The following is a 19,154-nucleotide window of genomic DNA, read 5'->3' as shown; positions in this document are numbered from 1 at the left end:
GACAGGTAAAGACTTTAATATGGCAAATGACAGCATCTGGGCAAGGACTCTAAACCGAGTTTTCTGCAGGTCTCCCAAGGCCCCCCTTCCACTGCCGTAAGGACTACCATTGCTTCGCCTTCACCTACAGGATAACCAGCATGCATTTCCAACATGCTATTCTAGGAACTAAGAAAATCCAAAACAAAAACAAAGGAGAAACATTTAAGAATGCTTAGAATTCTAAATTACTTGGCATCTTCTGATTTATTTTGAAGCCGTATTTTACGTAAAAAACCACCAACATTTAGCATTTTAACTTGATCAGGTATGTAAGTACTGTATTCTTGATGCTCAAGCAGACATTCCACATTTCCTCTAAAACTGTACTAGAGGATATGAAATTCCTGTACATACCCCGAGACACCTGACTACTCCATTTAGTATTGTATTTGATTCATTTGTCTTACTTCCCCACCTCATCCTAATCAGCTTACCTTCTTTTCTAAGCATTCTGCAAATTTCAACTGCTTCAACAGTTTCTTCTGTTTGTTGCTGAAGCGATTGTCCTGTTCTGCACTTGTTCCCTAAAGCACAGGAAAAAAAGATGTTTAGTCTGCATGACATCCATCCAACTTTTAGTATTGGTTTCCTATATAATCTTTGCCATGTATTTGCACAGCAACACCAGTGACACCATTCTGCACACAAATGAGCCTTTTCAAGTGCCTTTCTATTTTAGCATTGCAGTCATCACCTACCGCTGAAGATTTAGGGCTAGGCAATCTCCTAACTCTACAGTGACACCTTAATCATATAATCTCCCCGGCACACTACTTGCAAATTTTAAAAGTACTGTAGTGCTGAACTGCGATGATAAGGACCTATGCTGGAACTCGCAAACTCCTCAGGCTTAAGTTCTTCTTCCCCTTTCCAGTAACAAAAACATTGTATTTGGCTACAGTGACATCTATGAAGCCCCTGGGTAAAGCTCTCAAGCAAATTAGCTAACACGGAGTCAGCAAGAGTACAAAGAATACTATTTTATTGATCATGCTCTGTTAAAGTTCACCAACTTGTTCCACTTTCATGAACAGAAACTATGGATGAAATCATTTGGAACTGGAAGACTTGAAAGCCCGTGTCTGCAAAATTTACTTGCATGGAAGTAAACAACCGCACATGAACTGAAGTACGTGCAGAATTGCATCCAAGCACTAATAACCCGTTAACGATTCAAAATCTCACAATTCACATGTGAAATAAAGTTTATTCAGGAAATCAACGTGACTGATGAAGAACACAGGAATTTAATACATTCAATTTCCTGTGCATGGAAAGAATGGGTTGCATGCAAGCAATAACACCTGCTAAGGAACCGAAAGATAAAAAGCTCAAAATTCCAGGGTAACCACTTCATTTGGTGAGAAAACACCCTGAATTAGCAATGTAATACACTCCAAATTCGTCAAATACAGAATGGGAACTGAAACCACTAACATTCCTGTTTGCAACCTTGGAACACAGGAATTCTAAAGACTCATTGTGGCCCAGACACCTGCCAGGATTAAGTATGTTTAAATCTGTTTATAGCATTTGCAACCTACACCTCAGCAACAGATGCAATACTCACCAGATCATTCAAGAATGTCTTGGTTTTTAACTTTTCCAACTGTCTAAAGAATTATTTACAATCCTGTTTCACTACCATGTTTTGATTTTTTTTTCAATTAGACACCTTTCACAGCCCAGTCTAAAAGAATACTCAACTTCTGATTCAGTGTTTTCAGTCCCAGTCATTGCACTATAAGTGACAATTATTCGGTCTGTAAACTTCCAAAGAATGGCACCAGAAAGGACAAATATAGGTTTAACTTGTAATTATTTTTCTCTTCAACTCATTTTGTAGCATGCTTATGACATTTTTACCAGGCTAGCACATTAGCATAAAACTGATTAAGTGAAGGGATACACGTGCTCCCATGTTTTAAAAGCATCCCTGTTGCAGGAATACAACAGGGCTGAATTGGTCAACGACTCTCCGTCAGCTAAATTCCGTGTAAAATTAAGTACTCTCAAAACAGCCACGGAAGTCCTCTTAAAAACAGATCAATTTTAATTAGTGGAAGAAAAGCTTAGGAAGAAATATATCCCCAGCTTATTTCCTAAAGTACCGAATAATCTTCACGCCACGGAGCTTTAAGTCCCCACTCTCCAACGCAGGGCACTTCTGTTTATTTCCTCTGAACCAGCACGTCTCACTGCAAACCCCGGCCCCCCCCCCCCCCCGCCCCGCGCTTCAAGGCCCCGGGGGCTCAGCCCGTGAGGCGGCCGCGGCCGTGCCCGCGCAGGGCAGGCCCCGACGCGCCGGGACCCCCCTTCCCCTCCTCCGCCTCCCCCGGGCCCCGCGCGGGGAGCGGCGGCCTCGGGAGCCCCCGGGCACCCCGGCGGGCAGCGCCCCGCCCCCGGCCCCGGCCGCCCCGCGCCGCCTCGGTCCCGCCGCCATTTTCTGCGCGGCCGCCGCTCGCAGGAGCCTGCGCAGGGCGGGGGCGGGGGGCACGGCGGCGCTGCTCGGGGAGCGCCGCGCCAGCGCCTTCCTTCCCCGGCGGGGGCGGCGGGGCCCGCGGCGGCCCGGCCCGGCCTCCCGCTGCCCGCCGGGGCGACCCCGGCGCCCTCCCCGCCCGGCCGCCCGCTGCCGGGGCCGGCACTTACGCGGAAGAAGCCCGCGTCCATCTTGCCTCCTCCGCCTCCTCCTGGCCGCAGCGCGCTGCCGTCCCGGCGTGCACCGCGCGCCGCGAGCCCCTCGCACGCTCCTGGCGCTGAGGAAGGGGGAGGAGAGCGCGGCGCGCCTGCGCGCAGCACGATCGGAAGGCGGCGAGGGGGGCGGAGCCGGGCGCTCCGCAAAGGCTCTCCGGCGCCCGCCGATTGGCGGATGCGGGCACAGAGGCCAGGTAAGCGCGCCGGAACTGGCCAATCGGAAAGCGCGACGTTCCGGGGCCGGCTGTGCGGGTGGCTGTGGAGCTGTGAATCCTCTTCTCGCGAGACGTTGGCGGGGGGCGGGGCGGGGGCGGTTCCCAGGGCCCAGCCCCGCCCCAAGGCAGCGGCGGGGCCGGGAGGGGGCGCGCGGGGCCGGCCGGAGCCCACCAGCGGCGGGAGCCCCGCACCGGCCGCTCGTCCTCAGGGGCCCGGCGGGAGAAGGCCGCGTACGGCAGGCCCGGAGCTCGCCCCCGGCAGTTTCCGGGGCTCGGGGCCGGCCGCGGGGCCCGCAGGGCAGACGGCAGCCTCGCCGTCCTGTCACGGCGCCGCCGGCTCACAGCGCCCGTTCTCCCCAAAGGCTTACAAGATCCGTTTTGTTTTCTTTTAACAGAGCAATTTCGCGTAGCAGCTCTCAGCGTTTTGCTTTTTTAAACAGGTCTGCGTGACGGCGGGCCTGCACACAAAGGCACCCAAAGGAGAGATTTAAAAAACAACAACAGCCCAACGGGAAGGCGGCTGCCTGGGCAGGGCAGGGCAGACGGGGCCTCGGGCAGCTCCTGTTTCAGGACAGGGGCAGTGCGGGCTTGTTCCTGGAAAGCCTGAATCCAAAGTGTGTTACACGCGTGTCACGGTGGTACCGCGGTGGAAATGTGGTGCCGTGTGCCCTTAGGCTGAGTTGGCCTGGTCAGCAGACTCAGGATCACAGTATCACAGATTTCTAGGTTGGAAGAGACCTCAAGATCATCGAGTCCAACCTCCGACCTAACACTAAGTACTTCACTAAACCATATCGCTAAGGATTGTGCTGATATCGCTAGGGATTGTGCTGATGGAGGCACACCGGGTGGTGGGGACCTCCCAGGCGGTGCCAACCAAAGGCAGATGTTACTGGTAGAACAGCACAGTGAGTTTTCCAGGTTGAGCTGTTAGTGTGGGTAAGGCAGGGATTATTCGGCCAATAGTAGTGATTACCAGTACAGAATGGTTTATGGAAGTATTGTGTGTTCCGCTTCAGTGAAACAAGGTGAACTTCGTTGTTACGAAATTCTATAAATGGAAAGCAAACAATTTGTTAGAAGCAGATCTGCCTGATAATGTTAAAAAGATAACAGCAAGATGAGGTTTAGCTTTTCTAAAGATCCGGATTGGGATACGATAGAACATGCTCAAAAAACAGCTTTAGATGTTCAGAAATGGAAGCAGGAGGCCAGCTCCTCTACAAAAATTCCATTGGCTTCTGCAACCTCTTCTGAATTATTATATCAATTATTCATGCCACCAGAGTAAGTTACAGAACTTGGACAAGTAAAATATTTACAAGGTTCAGAAACTTCACAAACAGCTGTCTTAGTATTTAGTTTGAAATTCAAACTGTGCTCAAGTTTCATTAAAGAAATTGCAGAGTAATTGAATTAAGTTTCTGCACAAAAATAAGTTAGTAAAAATAACCTGTTAAAGAGATGTTTTCACATCTTGGAGAAAAGTACATCAGTGTATCACTCCTGTCCCTTACCACTTTACTCTCAGAATGGTCAGCTTCGTTTTGGTGCTGCATGATTTAAGAACAGTAACTGTTCGAGGGGGTCATGACTTGTGACAGCATTGAGAAGAACAGCAAGGGAACTGCCGCAAGACAAAGAAAAGCTGCTTTGGGCCGCAGGTTCTCTGTGACTCAGTTTGATGAGTAACCTCTCTCTGCAGCTCCCAAAAAGGAGTTCAAATACCCTACTAAATTTTACTGTGGTCTGCAAGCAGGCTGGAGCCCTCTAATGGTCACAGTATCTTAGAGCTAACCTCTGGGATTGTCTAAACGTAAGAGAAACTTAATGCGATAAATCCAGACCGTTACTGCTGTATTTGCTTCACACTATGTAGCCGGTCAAGTGCGTGATTTCTTACAATTCAAGGTGTATCTGTCAAAGAGCGGAGCTGTTTCTCCATAAAATGGGGTTTCACTCCTCGTCTTCCTAATACTATCTATCCTGTCTGCCAGTGCTTCAGGGATGCTTTGATATGCACACTTGAGACAATAAGCCACAGAACGTCTTCACAATGCCACTGTGTGATCAGAGTCAGTGGGCTGTGAAATATCCTTGGGAATTTCTTTGGTGCATTACTGTACACCCACAGCCATCACACTTGCAGATCAACATCACTTTCAAATACTTTCTACAAGAGCAGAAAAAATTAAAACTATTTCAAGCCTAGCCTGCATTAGGGGACAAACATTTCAGGATGTTTTCAAGTTGTAGAAAAGTAGTTGCATAAACCCTCACTTGCTTTATAGTGCCTTTCCATCTTTTTTTCAATTAAAGAACTTCTCAGGCTCTTAGTCTAAATACTCTAATGCAACAGCAGTAGTGAACCTAGAGCAGCAATCTTGGCATGAAATTGAAAACCCTTGGACATACAGTTCATTTGGAAACAGACAAGTTACCAAGTTTATAGAAATGTTTCAAAAATACTTGAAAATAAAAAGTAACTTTTCTGTCTAAAACCATACATATGCGGTATTAGAAACACAAAAGATAACTAAAGATAAATACAATTTTGCTACTTACAGTTTTGCTACTTCCCATGCTATCCATCATGTATAAAATAGGCTACAAACCTGTTTCACATAAATCTTAACAAACCCAGGTTCAACCTGAGTTGCAGCTTGCATGTCCAAATTTTTCTTCCATTTATCATCAGTCATTGCAGAATAGAAAAAGCTCAAATTCTGAGTAAGCAAAAGCTCCACAAAATATGAGTTTGCACCATTTCTTCCAACGAATAGGCTTGGCCTATTTTGTCTTTCTGTACCCAGAGCTCTGTAAGAAGGCTCATTGCATTTCTCATGGGCTGTATGCCTTCACCAGTTGATTTTCATCATACATTGTTTAGTTCGGATTGTTTAGTTCTCCTCCCAAAGAGAGAAGGCAGGGCTAATTACAATCTATAGACACGATAACAGCTATCACTGTTCCCAGTGCAGTGTCACTTTGCTGTGAGGCCCAGGTCCACGTGAATAAGAACTCCAGGTCTTTTCTCTCACAGGAGGACACGTGTTCACAGTTGTCTGCTCTGCATGTGGATGTTGACAGGTATGAAAGTCACTGCAGGATGCTGAGTAACGCTGTCGCTGTTCTGCCCTAAAGCAGGTGGCATTGCTGTTTTGGTGCTCTTGGGTTCCAGCTCCCGCTTCACTCTCATGTGTCTGTAAAGGAAAAAATGAAAGCATCATCAGTGCTGGCACTTGTGGTGGTGTCTCCCACGATAAGTATTGGGAAGATTCCTGCAGAAGCAGGTTGGCTGAATAGCCATTGGGAAGTTAATGTAAACCGGGATCTCATTCCGAAGGTACTAAATGGCAAGTCACTGCTTTTAGAACACACACAAGTCTAACCCAATGCCTTGAAACTGAGAAACTGAGCTCTGCTCTGGCAGCCTTGATGCTCACAGCAAACTTCTCCTGTGTCAACAGAAGTCCCCTAAAACGAATATCCATCAGGTGCCCTCTGTCAAGGACCTATTCTGCTTCCCAGCCATTCAGTCACAGACACTGACCATGAGATTCAGGTAGCATCAACCAAGTACATTATGGTTTGGATTCTCCTTGAAATTTTCAGCAACAAATAACGAAACGGTCTGTGAGATGGGAGCACACCTGACTGATTTTGGTTCATCCTGCTTTGCCTTACTGAAGTATAGAACTCAACCACATACCTGTTATACGTTTTCAATATGAGCAGAACCACTGTAAAAATAATAATTACTCCTACTACGATGGCAGCAACTATTGCTCCAGAACCTAGCAGGGAAGCAGAAAGGAAAAAGGTCTTATTTAAAAAGTTATCGCTGTACTGTTTGAAGTTTGCTAAGTTCAAAGGTCCATTTTAAAAAACTACAGGGAAAAAAAATCATTTCTCTTTGTTACTTTTTGTTCAGTGGAACAGTTTGGGATACAAGCATTTGGGAGGCAAGGAAGGAAGAGGAGGGTTTAGCTGAGAAACTGGAGCACCCAGGTACTGCATGAGAACTGGAGTATACAAATAACTGTTCTCTTTTTCTCACGTCCTTTCCTCATGTATACTTAACAAATACGAGAGAAAATGAAAACAAGTTTGGACGTCACTACTGATCTAATCAAGGTACGGTAATTACAGCACAAAAAAAAAGCCACCACCCCACTACTTTTCTTACTTTGATAAAGACTTTGTTCTTGAGACTTTGTGGTCACATTTAATGAGAACTGAGTATTATTGATCAGTGGTGCGGCTGTCGTCATCTTGATTGGGCTACAGAAGAAAAAAGAAGAGTGATTTCATCAACTATGATCACTGAATTGTGCTACCAATATTTCATTAATTAGACAACTGCCTATTAAAGATTCTGAGTGCTATTTACCTTCTATTGAGGGGTTCTTAATATTTTCTTGGTGGTGAAAATCTGTCCCTGTGGAAGTCAATGGAAATTTTGCTACAATCTAGACTTGAGCAATGCACCTTAACAACGTACACTGGTCAGTGTTCATAGGATAAAACAAGATACCCACACAATGATGCATTGTTACCCATAGATTACTGACGTTACAAATTTTTTGGACAAATATGTGCATCTTAAATGCTTTAGGATTTTAGATTGTCATACCAGGTTATGAGATTCAGGTCACTGAGAAAATAAGTGAGCAAATCAGGGTTTAAGGGGAGAAAGAAAGTATTCAACTTCCCTGCCCCAAGCCTCCATTGCAAAGTTGATTTATAGAGATGCTTATCTGTGAAGAGTTCTGTATCCGATATTCAGCAATATAAAGGAAGGCAAAAAAGACAGGTTTTCTGTTAAGTTATTGCTGCCAAGTGATGTAAGGATACTTATTGGTGGGAATTACAACAAAATGAAAGATTTTCATACCAAATGTCAATAATACCTTAACAAAGCAGGAGGAGGTGAGAGAAGAAAAACAGTTTAATTGCCTAAATTGAAGCTCCAAACTTACACGGCAAACAACTGCTATCCCACAACAGAAAAAAAAAAAAAGGCAACACAAGTGCGACAGTTTGCTTTGTGTTTTGGGAAGTAACCTTACTCACACCAGCAACAGACCATTGCAGGTCTGTTACTGGAAGAGGACAAGCCTGCAAGTGGATAGCTGAAAATACACCTGTTTCTGTATTTCTGTAGGGTAAAATTGTAGATCTAGAAAGAGCAGTCTGTATGTTTACTGATTTTATAAGTGTTTCCCATGTTTTCTAAATGTGACTAGTAACCTTAGCTACCAAAAGAATCCTTCATGGTGTGAATACCACTTCAAACAGACCTCTGAAACCATTTCAGCTCCTAGCTTCAGAGAGCTAATACCCTCAAACTATCAACCGAAAATTAAATTATTTTTCAACACCTGGTACTGAATTTGAGTTTCCTGCTTCAGATGCTGCCCGGTATATTCACCAAGCAGGACTCTGCCCTACCCTCTGTTATACTCCAGTGGGATATTGTGGACCTGTGGCATGTCCTTAAGTAGCTTTTAAGTTTTACAGAGCACACAGTATAGAATAGCCAGAAAATGAAGTAGATAGAAATTAGGAGTAAAAAGAACTGCAGATCTGCAAATCAGCCTCCTAAGACACAGCCAGATAACTAGTTAACTACTGAAAATACCAATTCACAGCTAACGCGTCTACTCTGCCTTCTTCCTTTCCCCTTTATTAAGCCTTTCCTAAAGGTTACTTCAAAGTAACATCTATCAAATAAGATTAATTTAGTCACAAGGTACAATTTTGGGAGGCAAAGAAGATATGACTGTGATTGCTCTTCACAGGCAGGGTTTTGTTTCGAGGCGGGGAGGAGACCAGTAGCTGTGTCAACACACAGTGCATACTTTGGAGGCTCCATTTAATATATGAGGAATGAGAGATCAGTAACAGGCAGGAAGGAAAAAGCTGATGTTTGCTTGGGTATGAAAGATTAGAACTGCAAGGTTGATTCAGTCAAATACTTCGATCCTCCTACGTTCAAAAGGGGTTTGAGATTTTTTTCTTTTAAATTAAAAAGCAAAAATAACTGTCTCGGAATCTGTAACTGGGTCATTCTCCTCTGACTGAATGATTCCTTTGTTTGGCCAATGCCAAGTTAATACAGCAACATGATCATCTACTGTCCTCGTAGATCTTTCCATGCTAAAAGAAATATTTTGTGTTGTTTGCTCAGCCTGATTGTATAGCACAGTGAAATGATTTACACGCGCCTTGGTGGAACCTGTGAGAAGTCACCAAGTGCTGCTAACAGCGCTCTCCGCAGCTGTTTCCCCAGCCGATCCATGTGAAATCGCACTGGTGAAGGTTGTACCACACACAAGCCCAAGTTGAAGAGACACACCGTTGCATTGTAAGCTGAAGAAAGCTAAGCAAGTATTTTGGCTATGGACACAATACAGAAAAAGCCATGTCCAACTTCCACTTTGTTGCTCCTGACTAGGAGAACACAAATTCCAAATTTAAAGCAGCATTTTTATCTTCTCTGACTACCAAAATAAAAATCCCAAATAAAGGTGGCTGAATATTTAGGTGTTAAGCCCTCCAGCAGTCACACTTCATAACTTCCATCTGGTTCAAGCCACCTTGGTAATGGCGAGCTATTTGTGTATGAGTCACCTACAGCCATACAGTTGTCGTCGTCAGTGAAACAGCCTGCTTACAAAAAGGATGAATTTGTCTGACAGGTTGTAACAGTCTTAAGATGCAAAATGAAAAATGCAAAAAATCTTTTTTTCTGCATTGTGTATTCTATAGCAACTGGAAAGGTCTGAGGTCTGTATCTCGGGTCAGGATGGGAGGTGCCAGTCTTCAGTTCTGCTGCTTTACCTCCAGCTCCATTCCTCACCCGTGAATCAGCAGGGCTATTTACGCTTGCCCAAGCCTGCCTTGCAAGGGTCAAGGATGCAGCAAAGTCCAGCGAGGTCCATGGGAAAATACCAGTTTCAGGGTACTGCAGACTGGATCCTACTCTGTTTAGAAAAACATTTGGAAAATGAAGAGTGCTTAACAGAAGCTGAACAACAGGGGAGAAGAAATGGACTTTGCTACGGCAATTGCAGGACATTCTTTCTTTATGACACAGTATGTACTTCCCCTGTGCACACACACCTGCCCTAGTTTTGGAGAACCAGTAATTCACACACAGCTCTACAGGCGGGTGGGGGCACACACTGCTGGTTATTTTTGCATCCATGTAGTAGGGAACTGGAAATATTTCCACAGAGTTAAGCTTTGGCATTTTTCCACGTAAAACACCTTTACAGATACAGCGTATAGGTTGTTTTGGCAAGTGGTAGCAATGCCCCCATTTATAAGGCCTTCCTGCCTCCCCCTGTCCTGTTGAATTTCAGACTGAATGGCCATGCTCATTTACAGCAAGGGCAGGATCAGAGCTGAGCTGCCACGTGGTTCCTGCCACCTGGCACTTGCAGGAGAGGGGTAACAGGGAACAGAGGGGCTTGTTTGAGTTTTTCCATAAGAACTGGACTTGAAGAGCTAACTTCCTGCCAGGGAAGGCAGGTGCTGGTTAGGAAGACACACAAATTCAGCACTTTGCCACTCAGAAAAAGGTGGTCTTTGCATCAGGCTGTGTGGCAGGCTTTAAATGAAATACAAAATCATCTATTATGTCTCCAGCAGGAGTTTTGAATCAAGACGTAGTTTCAGCCCAGGATCTTAATTACAGAAATATTTTATCCTTTCACTGGCACTGCTGCACTGATAGCATCTTATACTGTGTCCAAACACCAGCTGAAAAACAGATGATTTTCCCCTCCTTAGACCCAGGTCTAAGGAAGACCGTTGTCTGCCACCACTGCTGCTCTGGGACTTGATTCTCTTCTCAAAAGCGTTAGCAGGGCAGGGGCAGGTACTTACTTTTAAAATCGCATAAAACAGTAAAGAATGGGACAACAAAGCCCAGCATGGGGTTGCTTATTTTCTGTTTTTCTTAACATGCTGGCCATGACAGCTGCTAGGAAAGGGCATGTTCTCTACCAGCCTGGAAGCTGAGCTGTTCTTTCAGGTCCTCTTGCAGCTTCAGATGAGTGGGTCTGAAGCAGCGCTATGTGTGAACAGCCTGAAGTGACCAAAGTCCCTATTTATTTGAATAATACCAGGGTGCTAGAGTTGGGTGAGGAGAGGACAATCAGAGGTATAAAGCATTAATTAGAATAAACAAATGCCAAGATGTCATCTAAGAAGCCCAAGAGGCAGTCAAATCCTAATAAATAAGGGTAGAAGTTCTACTACATTAATGGTTTACATGCCAACAGCTGATTGAATCTCAGATTCATTCTCTCTTGCAAAAAGAGCAAATCGCAGAACCATCATTATACTTTATCCTGCAAAAGAAGCAGGTAAGGAGTCAGCTACCATCCACGTCCCCCGTCCCACTGCTGCAAAGCTTGGAGCTTTGTGCTAAGGCACGTCTGTCTGAGGCTCAGCTCAGCTCATACTCCTTCCAAAGCCGTCAACCTAATATCTGTGGGAAGCAGCAAGCTCACTCTCGTCCAAGACAGAAGTTAATCCTTCTAACGAAGTTCAGAGTTTTCTGCTCTTCCTAAAAGTAACTAGGTTCAAGAGCAAGGACCTGGCTTGTGAGCAATCGCCGGTGGAAGTAGCTGTTTTTTTCAGTTCTGCTCCTGCCTCTGCAGGCAGCCTGGCCAGCCTGGCAGCGTCAGCCCTTACAACAAGGTTTGCCTTGTTTAATCACGGTGAGTGCCTAGTGGTTGGAGCTTGAGCGTTTTATTGTTCCCAATTATGCTCTAACGGCGGGGCATGGGGATCAATTGAGCATTCATGGCACAGCGCAGAAAGGAAATAGGCTTATATTTAAGAGCCACAAACTCAACTTCAGCTCCCCGTAAACTGACAAACCACCCATCTGCAAGCCAAACAGATGCTACTGCCAGGTCAGTCATGTGCTACCGAGCTCATGTTACAACAGCATAAGCCATGAGAACTGGGAACATTGCCTGGGTTTTGAGGCAAACTGTAATTTCAAAAAGCAATAAAAACACAATGTGCTTCAGTGAGACCTGAATGTGCCTGAACTTACCTTGCAAGGCTCTGAGAGGGAGGAAAGGGGGAAAAAAAGCAAGTTCAAACTGGCTAGCAGGAGCTAAGGCATAAACGTGGCCTCAGGCAAACAACACGGCTCTGTATTGAGCATGTGTATTAGCACATGTCCCGATGTCAGACCAGCACCTTTATATACGCATTTGTCTTGGGCTCTGGCACTAGCTCTCCAGATTTAGCTGTTGTTAAAACACATATTAAAAGCACCTCATTTACTTGTTGAGACAAAGTTACTCAAACTACAGGCAAGTCTACTGTGCAGTAAGAGCACGAAGGGGAAAAAAAAAAAAAGTCTACTTGTGTGGCTTCTATCTCAAGAAGCGCTGACAGCCCTCTCAGCTCACCTGGTGGACAAGAAGTGAGGAACTGAAGACAGGTCACCAGAAAGGAGTGCCCTTGTTTTGAAAGGCATGCCTGGAAATTTGAACCAGATAGACTTTATCATTGACTTGTCCAGCAGCAGTATCTAAACCTGACTCCAAACTCTGTGTTTCCCAGTTCTAATCTCCTGCCTTAAAATGCCGGGCCACACACACTTCTCCTTGCCATGTGTGTAAATGCAAGTGTTTCAGCATGTGCGAAGCCTCAAAGGAGCCCAAAGCATACCTGAGCTCCCCAAATGTAACACAGTTCAGACCCTTTGCTTACAGTAAAGTGGCTCTACCCACTGCACACTGATAACATCCCACACACTGTGCATGGGCTATGGAGTACTCAAGTCGGGGTGCAGGAGGAAAGGATACGTATTTATCAGTTAAATATTACCCTGAAAAACTGATTCAGAAAGAAGAAAAATGCCTTCGGGCACCACTATGAATACCAAGGTAGGAATGACTCACGGGAGGGGGTGAACGAGTCTCAGGGTGACAGAACTTTTAGAAACCATCAACGTGTGCACTCAGATGAAAAGTAAGATTGGGTAAGAAGAAAATTAATCTGAAATGAACCCTCTGTTATCAGGCTGGCAGTCATCAACAGCAACATGTCACGCAGCCCTCAGATCATACTACCTAGGAGTTTGTCTCTGCTGCTAGGACAGTGGTGTTCAAAGAAGCCCCAGCAAACTGCATGTTGGTGAGAAATGTAATGGATCTGGACAAATAAACCACAGAAAAACAACTTGCCCTTGAGCACGGTCTGCCTCCAGTCTTGCAGCAGAAAGTCAACCCTGCTTTTTAAGTGTCGCTCTAGAAGTGGCCCTGTTATTACTGGACTAATTTCAGCTCTTCAGCAATATCATTGGAAAACTCTCTACAGAATTTCATAGTCCTGGAGACCAGAATTAAGCTGATTTTTGCATGCAACAATTGTGCAGCTCCAAATCCAGGTCCACTGCAAAGCTTCTCTGGCAAGGAACAGGGAGCCATGTTTCTCAAGAGAGTGACATCCAGGTAGATCTTCTGACTCTGCTCATCACAGTCAAATTACGCAGAAGGAAAATGCCTACTCCAACACAAAGCTCAAGCTATTTGAGTTTCAGCTGCAGCCCAACGATGCATGTATAGAGCTGGGTTTCCACACCAGAGTTCAAAAATACATTCCAGATACAGTAATGCTTTTGCAGAAATGATTAACAGGCTGTAGACCTTGCAGGATGTGCCATTTAATGAAAGGCTGGAGGAGTTCAGGAAATTACACTGTTGTAGAAAGCCTCTCTCATTTCTTCTGTCCAGGCATCTGCTTTACTCCAGTCAAAAATTGCATAAATGCTCCAAAGCCCAACACAGGGGATCGGGACTGATACTGTTAGCATGGGAATTGCAGCATTAACTCTTTGATTTAAGCATCAGAGACAGGCATCTCTCTCAAAGTTCACATCGCTGTCTCTTGCCATATTAAAGGAAATATCCCAAGTAGATCCCAATTAGAAAGGAGAAAAACAGAACAAAATAAAACAAAGAACACACACACACACTAAACACCCAAGGGATTGTGGTACGATAAAGGAATTCCAGCACAGAATAAATTGGTTTAATTTAGGGCCAAAGTTTTCACTGTTTTTGGAAATGTAACTTTAAATGAAGTATGTGATTACAATCACTTAGAAAATGAAAAATTTCCACGACTTCAAGTGATCAACCTCCCTGATTCCTACAGTCTAACCTGCTTGACTGAATTGGTCTGAAGCCTGTGCTTATGTCCTGCAGTGAAAGGTGCACTTTCTGCATGCTCCCTATACAGCTCCAGAGCTCCTCAGAAATGACAACACAAAAGATCGCTTGGGAAAGAAAAAGATGACAGCAACAGAAAATAAAGGAGCATTTCCCTCCTAGTTCAGAGCTGGATAAACTGGTGTCTTGTTGTGGTCTTGGACCTTTGAAACGCCACAACTCCGGTCAGCTGAACTACCTGCTAAACAAAACATTTATTTTCGTTCATTGAAACATGTCACAGAAACGCCTTTTACCTGTCCTCACAAACACCTGGGCCCAGAAAGAAGAACGCAGACATCCCAAGTGCACCTCCCGCATCCTCACCAGCCCACCCCTTGCTCCTGCACGGAGCAGGCGAGGAGGAGCGAGGGGGGGGGCGCCGGGTGCCTGCTGCGCACCCAGGTCAGCCCTGCCCCCGGGCTCTTCCACCCACACTTCCATCGGTGGCAGCTCCACAGAGGGAAATGTAGACCTTCTTATGGAGCCTTTCGGACCTTTTGAAATAGGTATTCCAGCTACACTCTACCACAAGTAGAAGTCTGCTGAGCCAAGGACACAGTCCAGACAGGCAGGACCTCTGCCACCATTCAGAGGATCTGTAGCCAGGCCTGGCACTTGTTCAGTGTGAACAGGCAGAACAGGAACACTCGGGAGGACCTTACACATCAGCTAGGAATCTGGAGAACCCAGAGGTGAAGAGGAAATGGCAGGAGAGAGGAGCCAGAGTGGGAAGAGGAGCCCATACCCGTTTTAGGTGTGACGATGGGCTTGGAAATCCTGGGGTTGGGCTGCACGGTGCGGCCACTGTCCCCAGCAAGTTGATGTCCTGCAGGTGCTGAGCTGCACTGGGCAGCCAGTGTGTACCTTCAGGGCAGAAAGACTTCACCACTCTGTTTTACAAGAGACTAGGCAGCAGAGGCAGATTTCAACACACTTTTTAAAAACAGGTCAGGGGATGTTGATGTGCTTGTTGTTTGCTCAGTAGATTGAGTCTGACAGCCTCCTCTTAGTCAAATGTTAACAGCAGTACAGACAGGCATTTCATCAACATGCTGAAATACCTTCCTCTAACAGAGAGTTAAAGCACCACCATGAAATAGGCCTGGACAGAATGTGTTCACACACGTGGTCAGAGTGGCTTTGAAATATATAGCATATCCTCCACCTTCTTTCCCAACCAAACTGAACCATGGCTGGAGTTCAGTACCATTCCTGAGTGATTTGCCCAAGTCAGGACTGGGTTCCCAGGCTAGAAAGCCACATCTCCCAGTTCTGATACCACTGCACACCTCCCTGGCCAGTCCCTTCTGTTCTCCAAGTTCTTTGATGCCTGCAGGCAAGTCACTTACCCAATGGCATGTACACTGGGAACAAATCCAAGAAGGAATGCAAACCCAGATGTGCTCCTCAGGCACCCCTCACTATGTCCAACAGAATCAGAGACATGAACACAGCTACTTCGGAATCTACCTTACACTGAGATTCACATGGGACAGAGCAAACACCAGCTGCTCATGCGTTGATTGCACAGCCAGCTGGATTAAGTTCGCACCCTAAGCTGCCTTTCATGTCAGAGATCAGCTCCCTGCATTTATCGGCACAAACCGTAGCACATGGATCAACACACGTCCTGTTTGCTGGCAGAAGGGTGTTCTTTTTTCTTTACTTTACAAATACATTTGCTAGGTCAAGAGTTTCGAGGCTTCCATTACAGACTAGTAAGCATGTAGGAAATTCTGTCTTTCCAAGTAATTATTTGGGTTTCTACTCTGCTCCAAGCAGAAGCACCAAGCAGCTGTGCAGCACACAAGGCCATGGCACTTCGGAGCAGCACAGCAGAGGATGGGCAGGACAAGTCCTCCCAGTGCTGCTGCAATGGTCTGTGGGCTCATTTCACCCACCTCAGCCCGAGCACTGCAAAATCCCACCCAAAAAATCACAGTCTTTGCAAGCACACAGCTGGGTGGTTAAATGCTGATGTTAGGTACGGTGATTTAGGCGTTTGGTCCAAGGGTCTCCATCTAGGAGGCTGTGATAAAGGTGGAGCCCCCTTCCTCTGCCCACTCCCCCAGACTGCCACGTGAAGCAGCTGCATTAACCCCAAAGCCTGGTAGGGGGATGCCTGACTCATAGCTAGCCCTTCGCAGCTGACCATGAGGAAGCACCATGACTGCAGGGGCGCTGGAATTACGTTATGCTATAAGTCTGCTGCTCCATGGAGGTGGTTGTGAAAACATTAAGTTATGTATGTCAGTGGGAAACTGGATGACTCAGACATCCCAGCAGCTTTTTTTTTTTTCTTCCTGCTTTTCTCCTCTGTGATCTCCATTCATGCTTCATATCATCTCTCCCTGCAAGAGGTCTATCTGTTTTGGTTGCATTTCCCGATTTCTGTGATTCTCAATAAAGGCAGCACAGTCATTGCCACCACACTTTTTTCTTCTCCCCCATGCCTAATGGTAGGCCAGGTCACGGTTAACTTGCCAGCCCTGACCAAACCCCCTCCCAACACAGTCGTGTGCCAGCACTTTTGATCCCAGCCTCGCACAAAGGCATGAGAACCCAGCACGAGAGTTATCACCCCTGGGGAGCAAGAACTGCTTTGGGCAGGTGCCAGCACCCCGCAGGGTGTTCAGTGTTTCTGGATTTACCCTGTGAGCACAGCAGGTGTTGATTTGAGAACAGGCGGCTGTAGGCTCTCAGCATACCACTCACAGGCTTCCCCAGCTCCTTTGTGCAGTAAGCTTCCTGTTCCCAACTGATTCACTGTTTATTTTTCACTATTATTCACTTATTCACTATTGCCATAAGTAAAAAGAATTTATTGCAACTAACAAAAGTCACCTTCAGTCTCAGCAGGCAGATAGGAGCAAGGCTGGACAGAAAACCTTCATGACTTACTGCAAACAGGGGAGCCAAGTCTACTGCCACTTGTGGATTTGAGTTTTAGGACTGTTCCTCTGCCTGCAGCTAAAGTATGCAGCACAAATGTATGTGGCTTCCCAGCTGCAGGACTGCGTCTTCTGCAATTCAGACTGTTCTTGTACCAAAAAATGCCAAGCTCAATACTGTTGCAAGAACCTCTGCAAGTTTCACATCCTGAGTATTTTTCTATATTAAAATACATTTAACACTATTAATAACTGGCAACTTTGTTCGCTTTGCAGACAGCAGAATGAAAGCGGTCACAAGATTTCTTCAAGTACTGCATATGCAAGCTTGTTGAATTGATGACACACATTTGCCTCTTCCACGGGCACCGTGCAGATAAACCCGCAGCTAGTGCCATACTTTACACCTACACCCCGTCCCGGATCAGAGACTTTCAAAGCTCTTGGCAAGCACTCTGTTTCAGCCTGGCACCCAGCGCTGTTACCTGTCCATGCAGCAAGACAGCAATCCTCAGCGAGCCACGAAGTCACTGACTTTGTCTTCTGCTTTCTCGTCACTAGATCAAATCCTTCAGCCCAAACACTCCATCAAGTGCGATGTATCAGGTTAGCTGAGTTTGTTTACAAAACGCTACGCTTCTTTAGCAAGGACTTCCTAGGGCATCACGTACGTTAATTACCATAAAAACCCAGAAATCACGATCCTCCCCTGCCAGCGCCTGCAGCGCGCTCCCACGCGACGGGCGCGCTGCGGGTCCGCTCTGCGCTGGGGGCACTCCGCGGGCCGCCACGCTACATACCAGCCTGCCAGCCCTTCCCGACGTGTCCTCGGCAGGTTTTGGAAAAGAAACAAACAAAAAACCCACCTCGATGATGGCGCTGGGGGGAGGGTGGCTGTCAGGACAGGAGCTCGGGCATCTCGGAGCCGCGGGGAGCAGCCGCCGCCGGTCACCGGCCCCCGGCGGCTTCTCGCGGACGGGGCGGGCCGGGCCGGGCCGGGCCGGGCAGCGCCGCTGCTAAAGCGGCAGCCGAGCAGATCGGCGGCGGCTGCACCGCGTTTCCTTCTGCTTTAAAGAGTTCCCAGCGAAACGCCTCGCCGCAGGGACGCCTGCTTTATTCGCTCGCTCGCACGCCCGGAGCAGCCTCCCCGGGGGGGCTCCGCGGTGACAGCGCCCAGCGGCGGCAGCGGGGCAGAGCCGGAGCCGCTCCGGTTTGTGGGGAGCCGCTCGGGTCCGACCCGCTCCGGGCAGCGATGGGAGCGCCGCAGCCGGAGCCAGGCTACTCGCGGAGGACGCGGCAGCCTCTGGGTGCTCCCGGGGCCATCCCCGCGGCCCGGCCCTGCCCGGCTCTCCCCTCCCCTGCCGCCCCCCCTCCCTCGGCCGCCGCCCGGGCTCGGCCCCCCGGCCCCGCTCCCCGCCGCCCAGCCGAGCCGAGCCGAGCCGAGCCCGGGGTCGGGCGGTGCCGCCGCCGCAGGTGGCTCCTCCGGCCGGGCCCGGCCCCCGGCGCCGCCTCCCCGCTTCCAGGCTTCCCTGGAAATGAATCTATAAACTAACGTTTTTTGGTGGTGATTTCAATCTGTGAAACGCCTCCACTCGAACCTGTCTCTGCTTTGTCACGCGGGCAACGAAGTCCAGGGTGAGGGTCTGGGCTGGCATCTTTCACCTGCACTTCTGGATGAGTATGAAACTGACACGAGACAACCAGGAACGTTAGCATAGGGCCAAGTCCTATGACGTTTAGAGCTTCCCTTTGGGGACAGTTCAAGCAGAGCTGGTGCACCTGTCAAGATGAGTTTCAAATGCATGATTTATGCCAGCTAAGAGAAATAAGGATTGCTGCAGACCCCCCTCCACACCTTGATGCAGGCAAGGACTGCCGCTGAACCTGATGGGGGGCAATACGTCGCTCTTCCCCGCTGTTTCTCACCCTAGAAATCCGTGTGCGTTTTGCTTCCTGCAGCCAAGAGGACAAAACTTGTGCAGACTGTGCACAAGTGTCTGCAGTCACAGAGCCCAGGTCTCAGCCACGGCAGAAACCTTTCAAAGCAGTTAGGAGCTTAT

General features: G+C 47.3%; 2 protein-coding genes across 23 annotated transcripts in view; both read right to left on the bottom strand.

Annotated features, from left to right (window-relative positions):
- SRRM1 (serine and arginine repetitive matrix 1) overlaps positions 1-2,850 on the bottom strand; it is a 17,983-nt gene extending 15,133 nt beyond the window's left edge. For 8 of the 18 annotated variants that reach the window (XM_083809768.1, XM_083809779.1, XM_083809784.1 and 5 more), the window contains exons 1-2: positions 2,692-2,850; positions 477-566 (exon numbers count right to left, since the gene is read on the bottom strand). In XM_083809768.1, the coding sequence (XP_083665894.1) occupies positions 477-566; positions 2,692-2,712 (111 nt within the window). In that variant the 5' untranslated portion in view covers positions 2,713-2,850. The remainder of the gene's footprint in view (positions 1-476; positions 567-2,691) is intronic. The other 10 variants (XM_083809788.1, XM_083809774.1, XM_083809772.1 and 7 more) reach the window with 5 other exon arrangements.
- Positions 2,851-5,370: 2,520 nt separating this feature from the next.
- On the bottom strand, positions 5,371-18,926 carry NCMAP (non-compact myelin associated protein). Of its 5 annotated transcripts, none has more exons than XM_083809804.1 (5): positions 17,961-18,523; positions 9,817-9,940; positions 7,141-7,235; positions 6,664-6,748; positions 5,371-6,154 (listed from the first exon to the last, which is right to left on the bottom strand). In XM_083809804.1, exons 3-5 carry the CDS (start codon positions 7,223-7,225, stop codon positions 6,007-6,009), a joined length of 318 nt encoding a protein of 105 aa, XP_083665930.1. In that variant the 5' UTR covers positions 7,226-7,235; positions 9,817-9,940; positions 17,961-18,523; the 3' UTR covers positions 5,371-6,006. The 5 variants fall into 5 exon arrangements, with proteins under 5 accessions (XP_083665930.1, XP_083665931.1, XP_083665928.1 ...); XM_083809805.1 differs by lacking the exon at positions 9,817-9,940 and adding an exon at positions 7,345-7,392; XM_083809802.1 differs by lacking the exon at positions 9,817-9,940 and adding an exon at positions 17,580-17,749 and having other exon boundaries at positions 17,961-18,522.
- Positions 18,927-19,154: the final 228 nt, after the last annotated feature.

Source organism: Anser anser (genome assembly GCF_964211835.1).
Source record: "Anser anser genome assembly, chromosome: 24".
Classification (NCBI taxonomy): domain Eukaryota; kingdom Metazoa; phylum Chordata; class Aves; order Anseriformes; family Anatidae; genus Anser; species Anser anser.
The sequence above is the reverse complement of the archived record's forward strand: the minus strand, read 5'-3'. Positions and strand labels throughout refer to the sequence as shown.

Coding starts and splice junctions, on each gene's coding strand:
- NCMAP (XM_083809802.1), bottom strand. Junction 6,749..7,140: donor AGAACAAAGTCTTTATCAAA/GTAAGAAAAGTA, acceptor CTTCCCTGCTAG/GTTCTGGAGCAATAGTTGCT. Junction 6,155..6,663: donor ATATTGAAAACGTATAACAG/GTATGTGGTTGA, acceptor TTTCCTTTACAG/ACACATGAGAGTGAAGCGGG.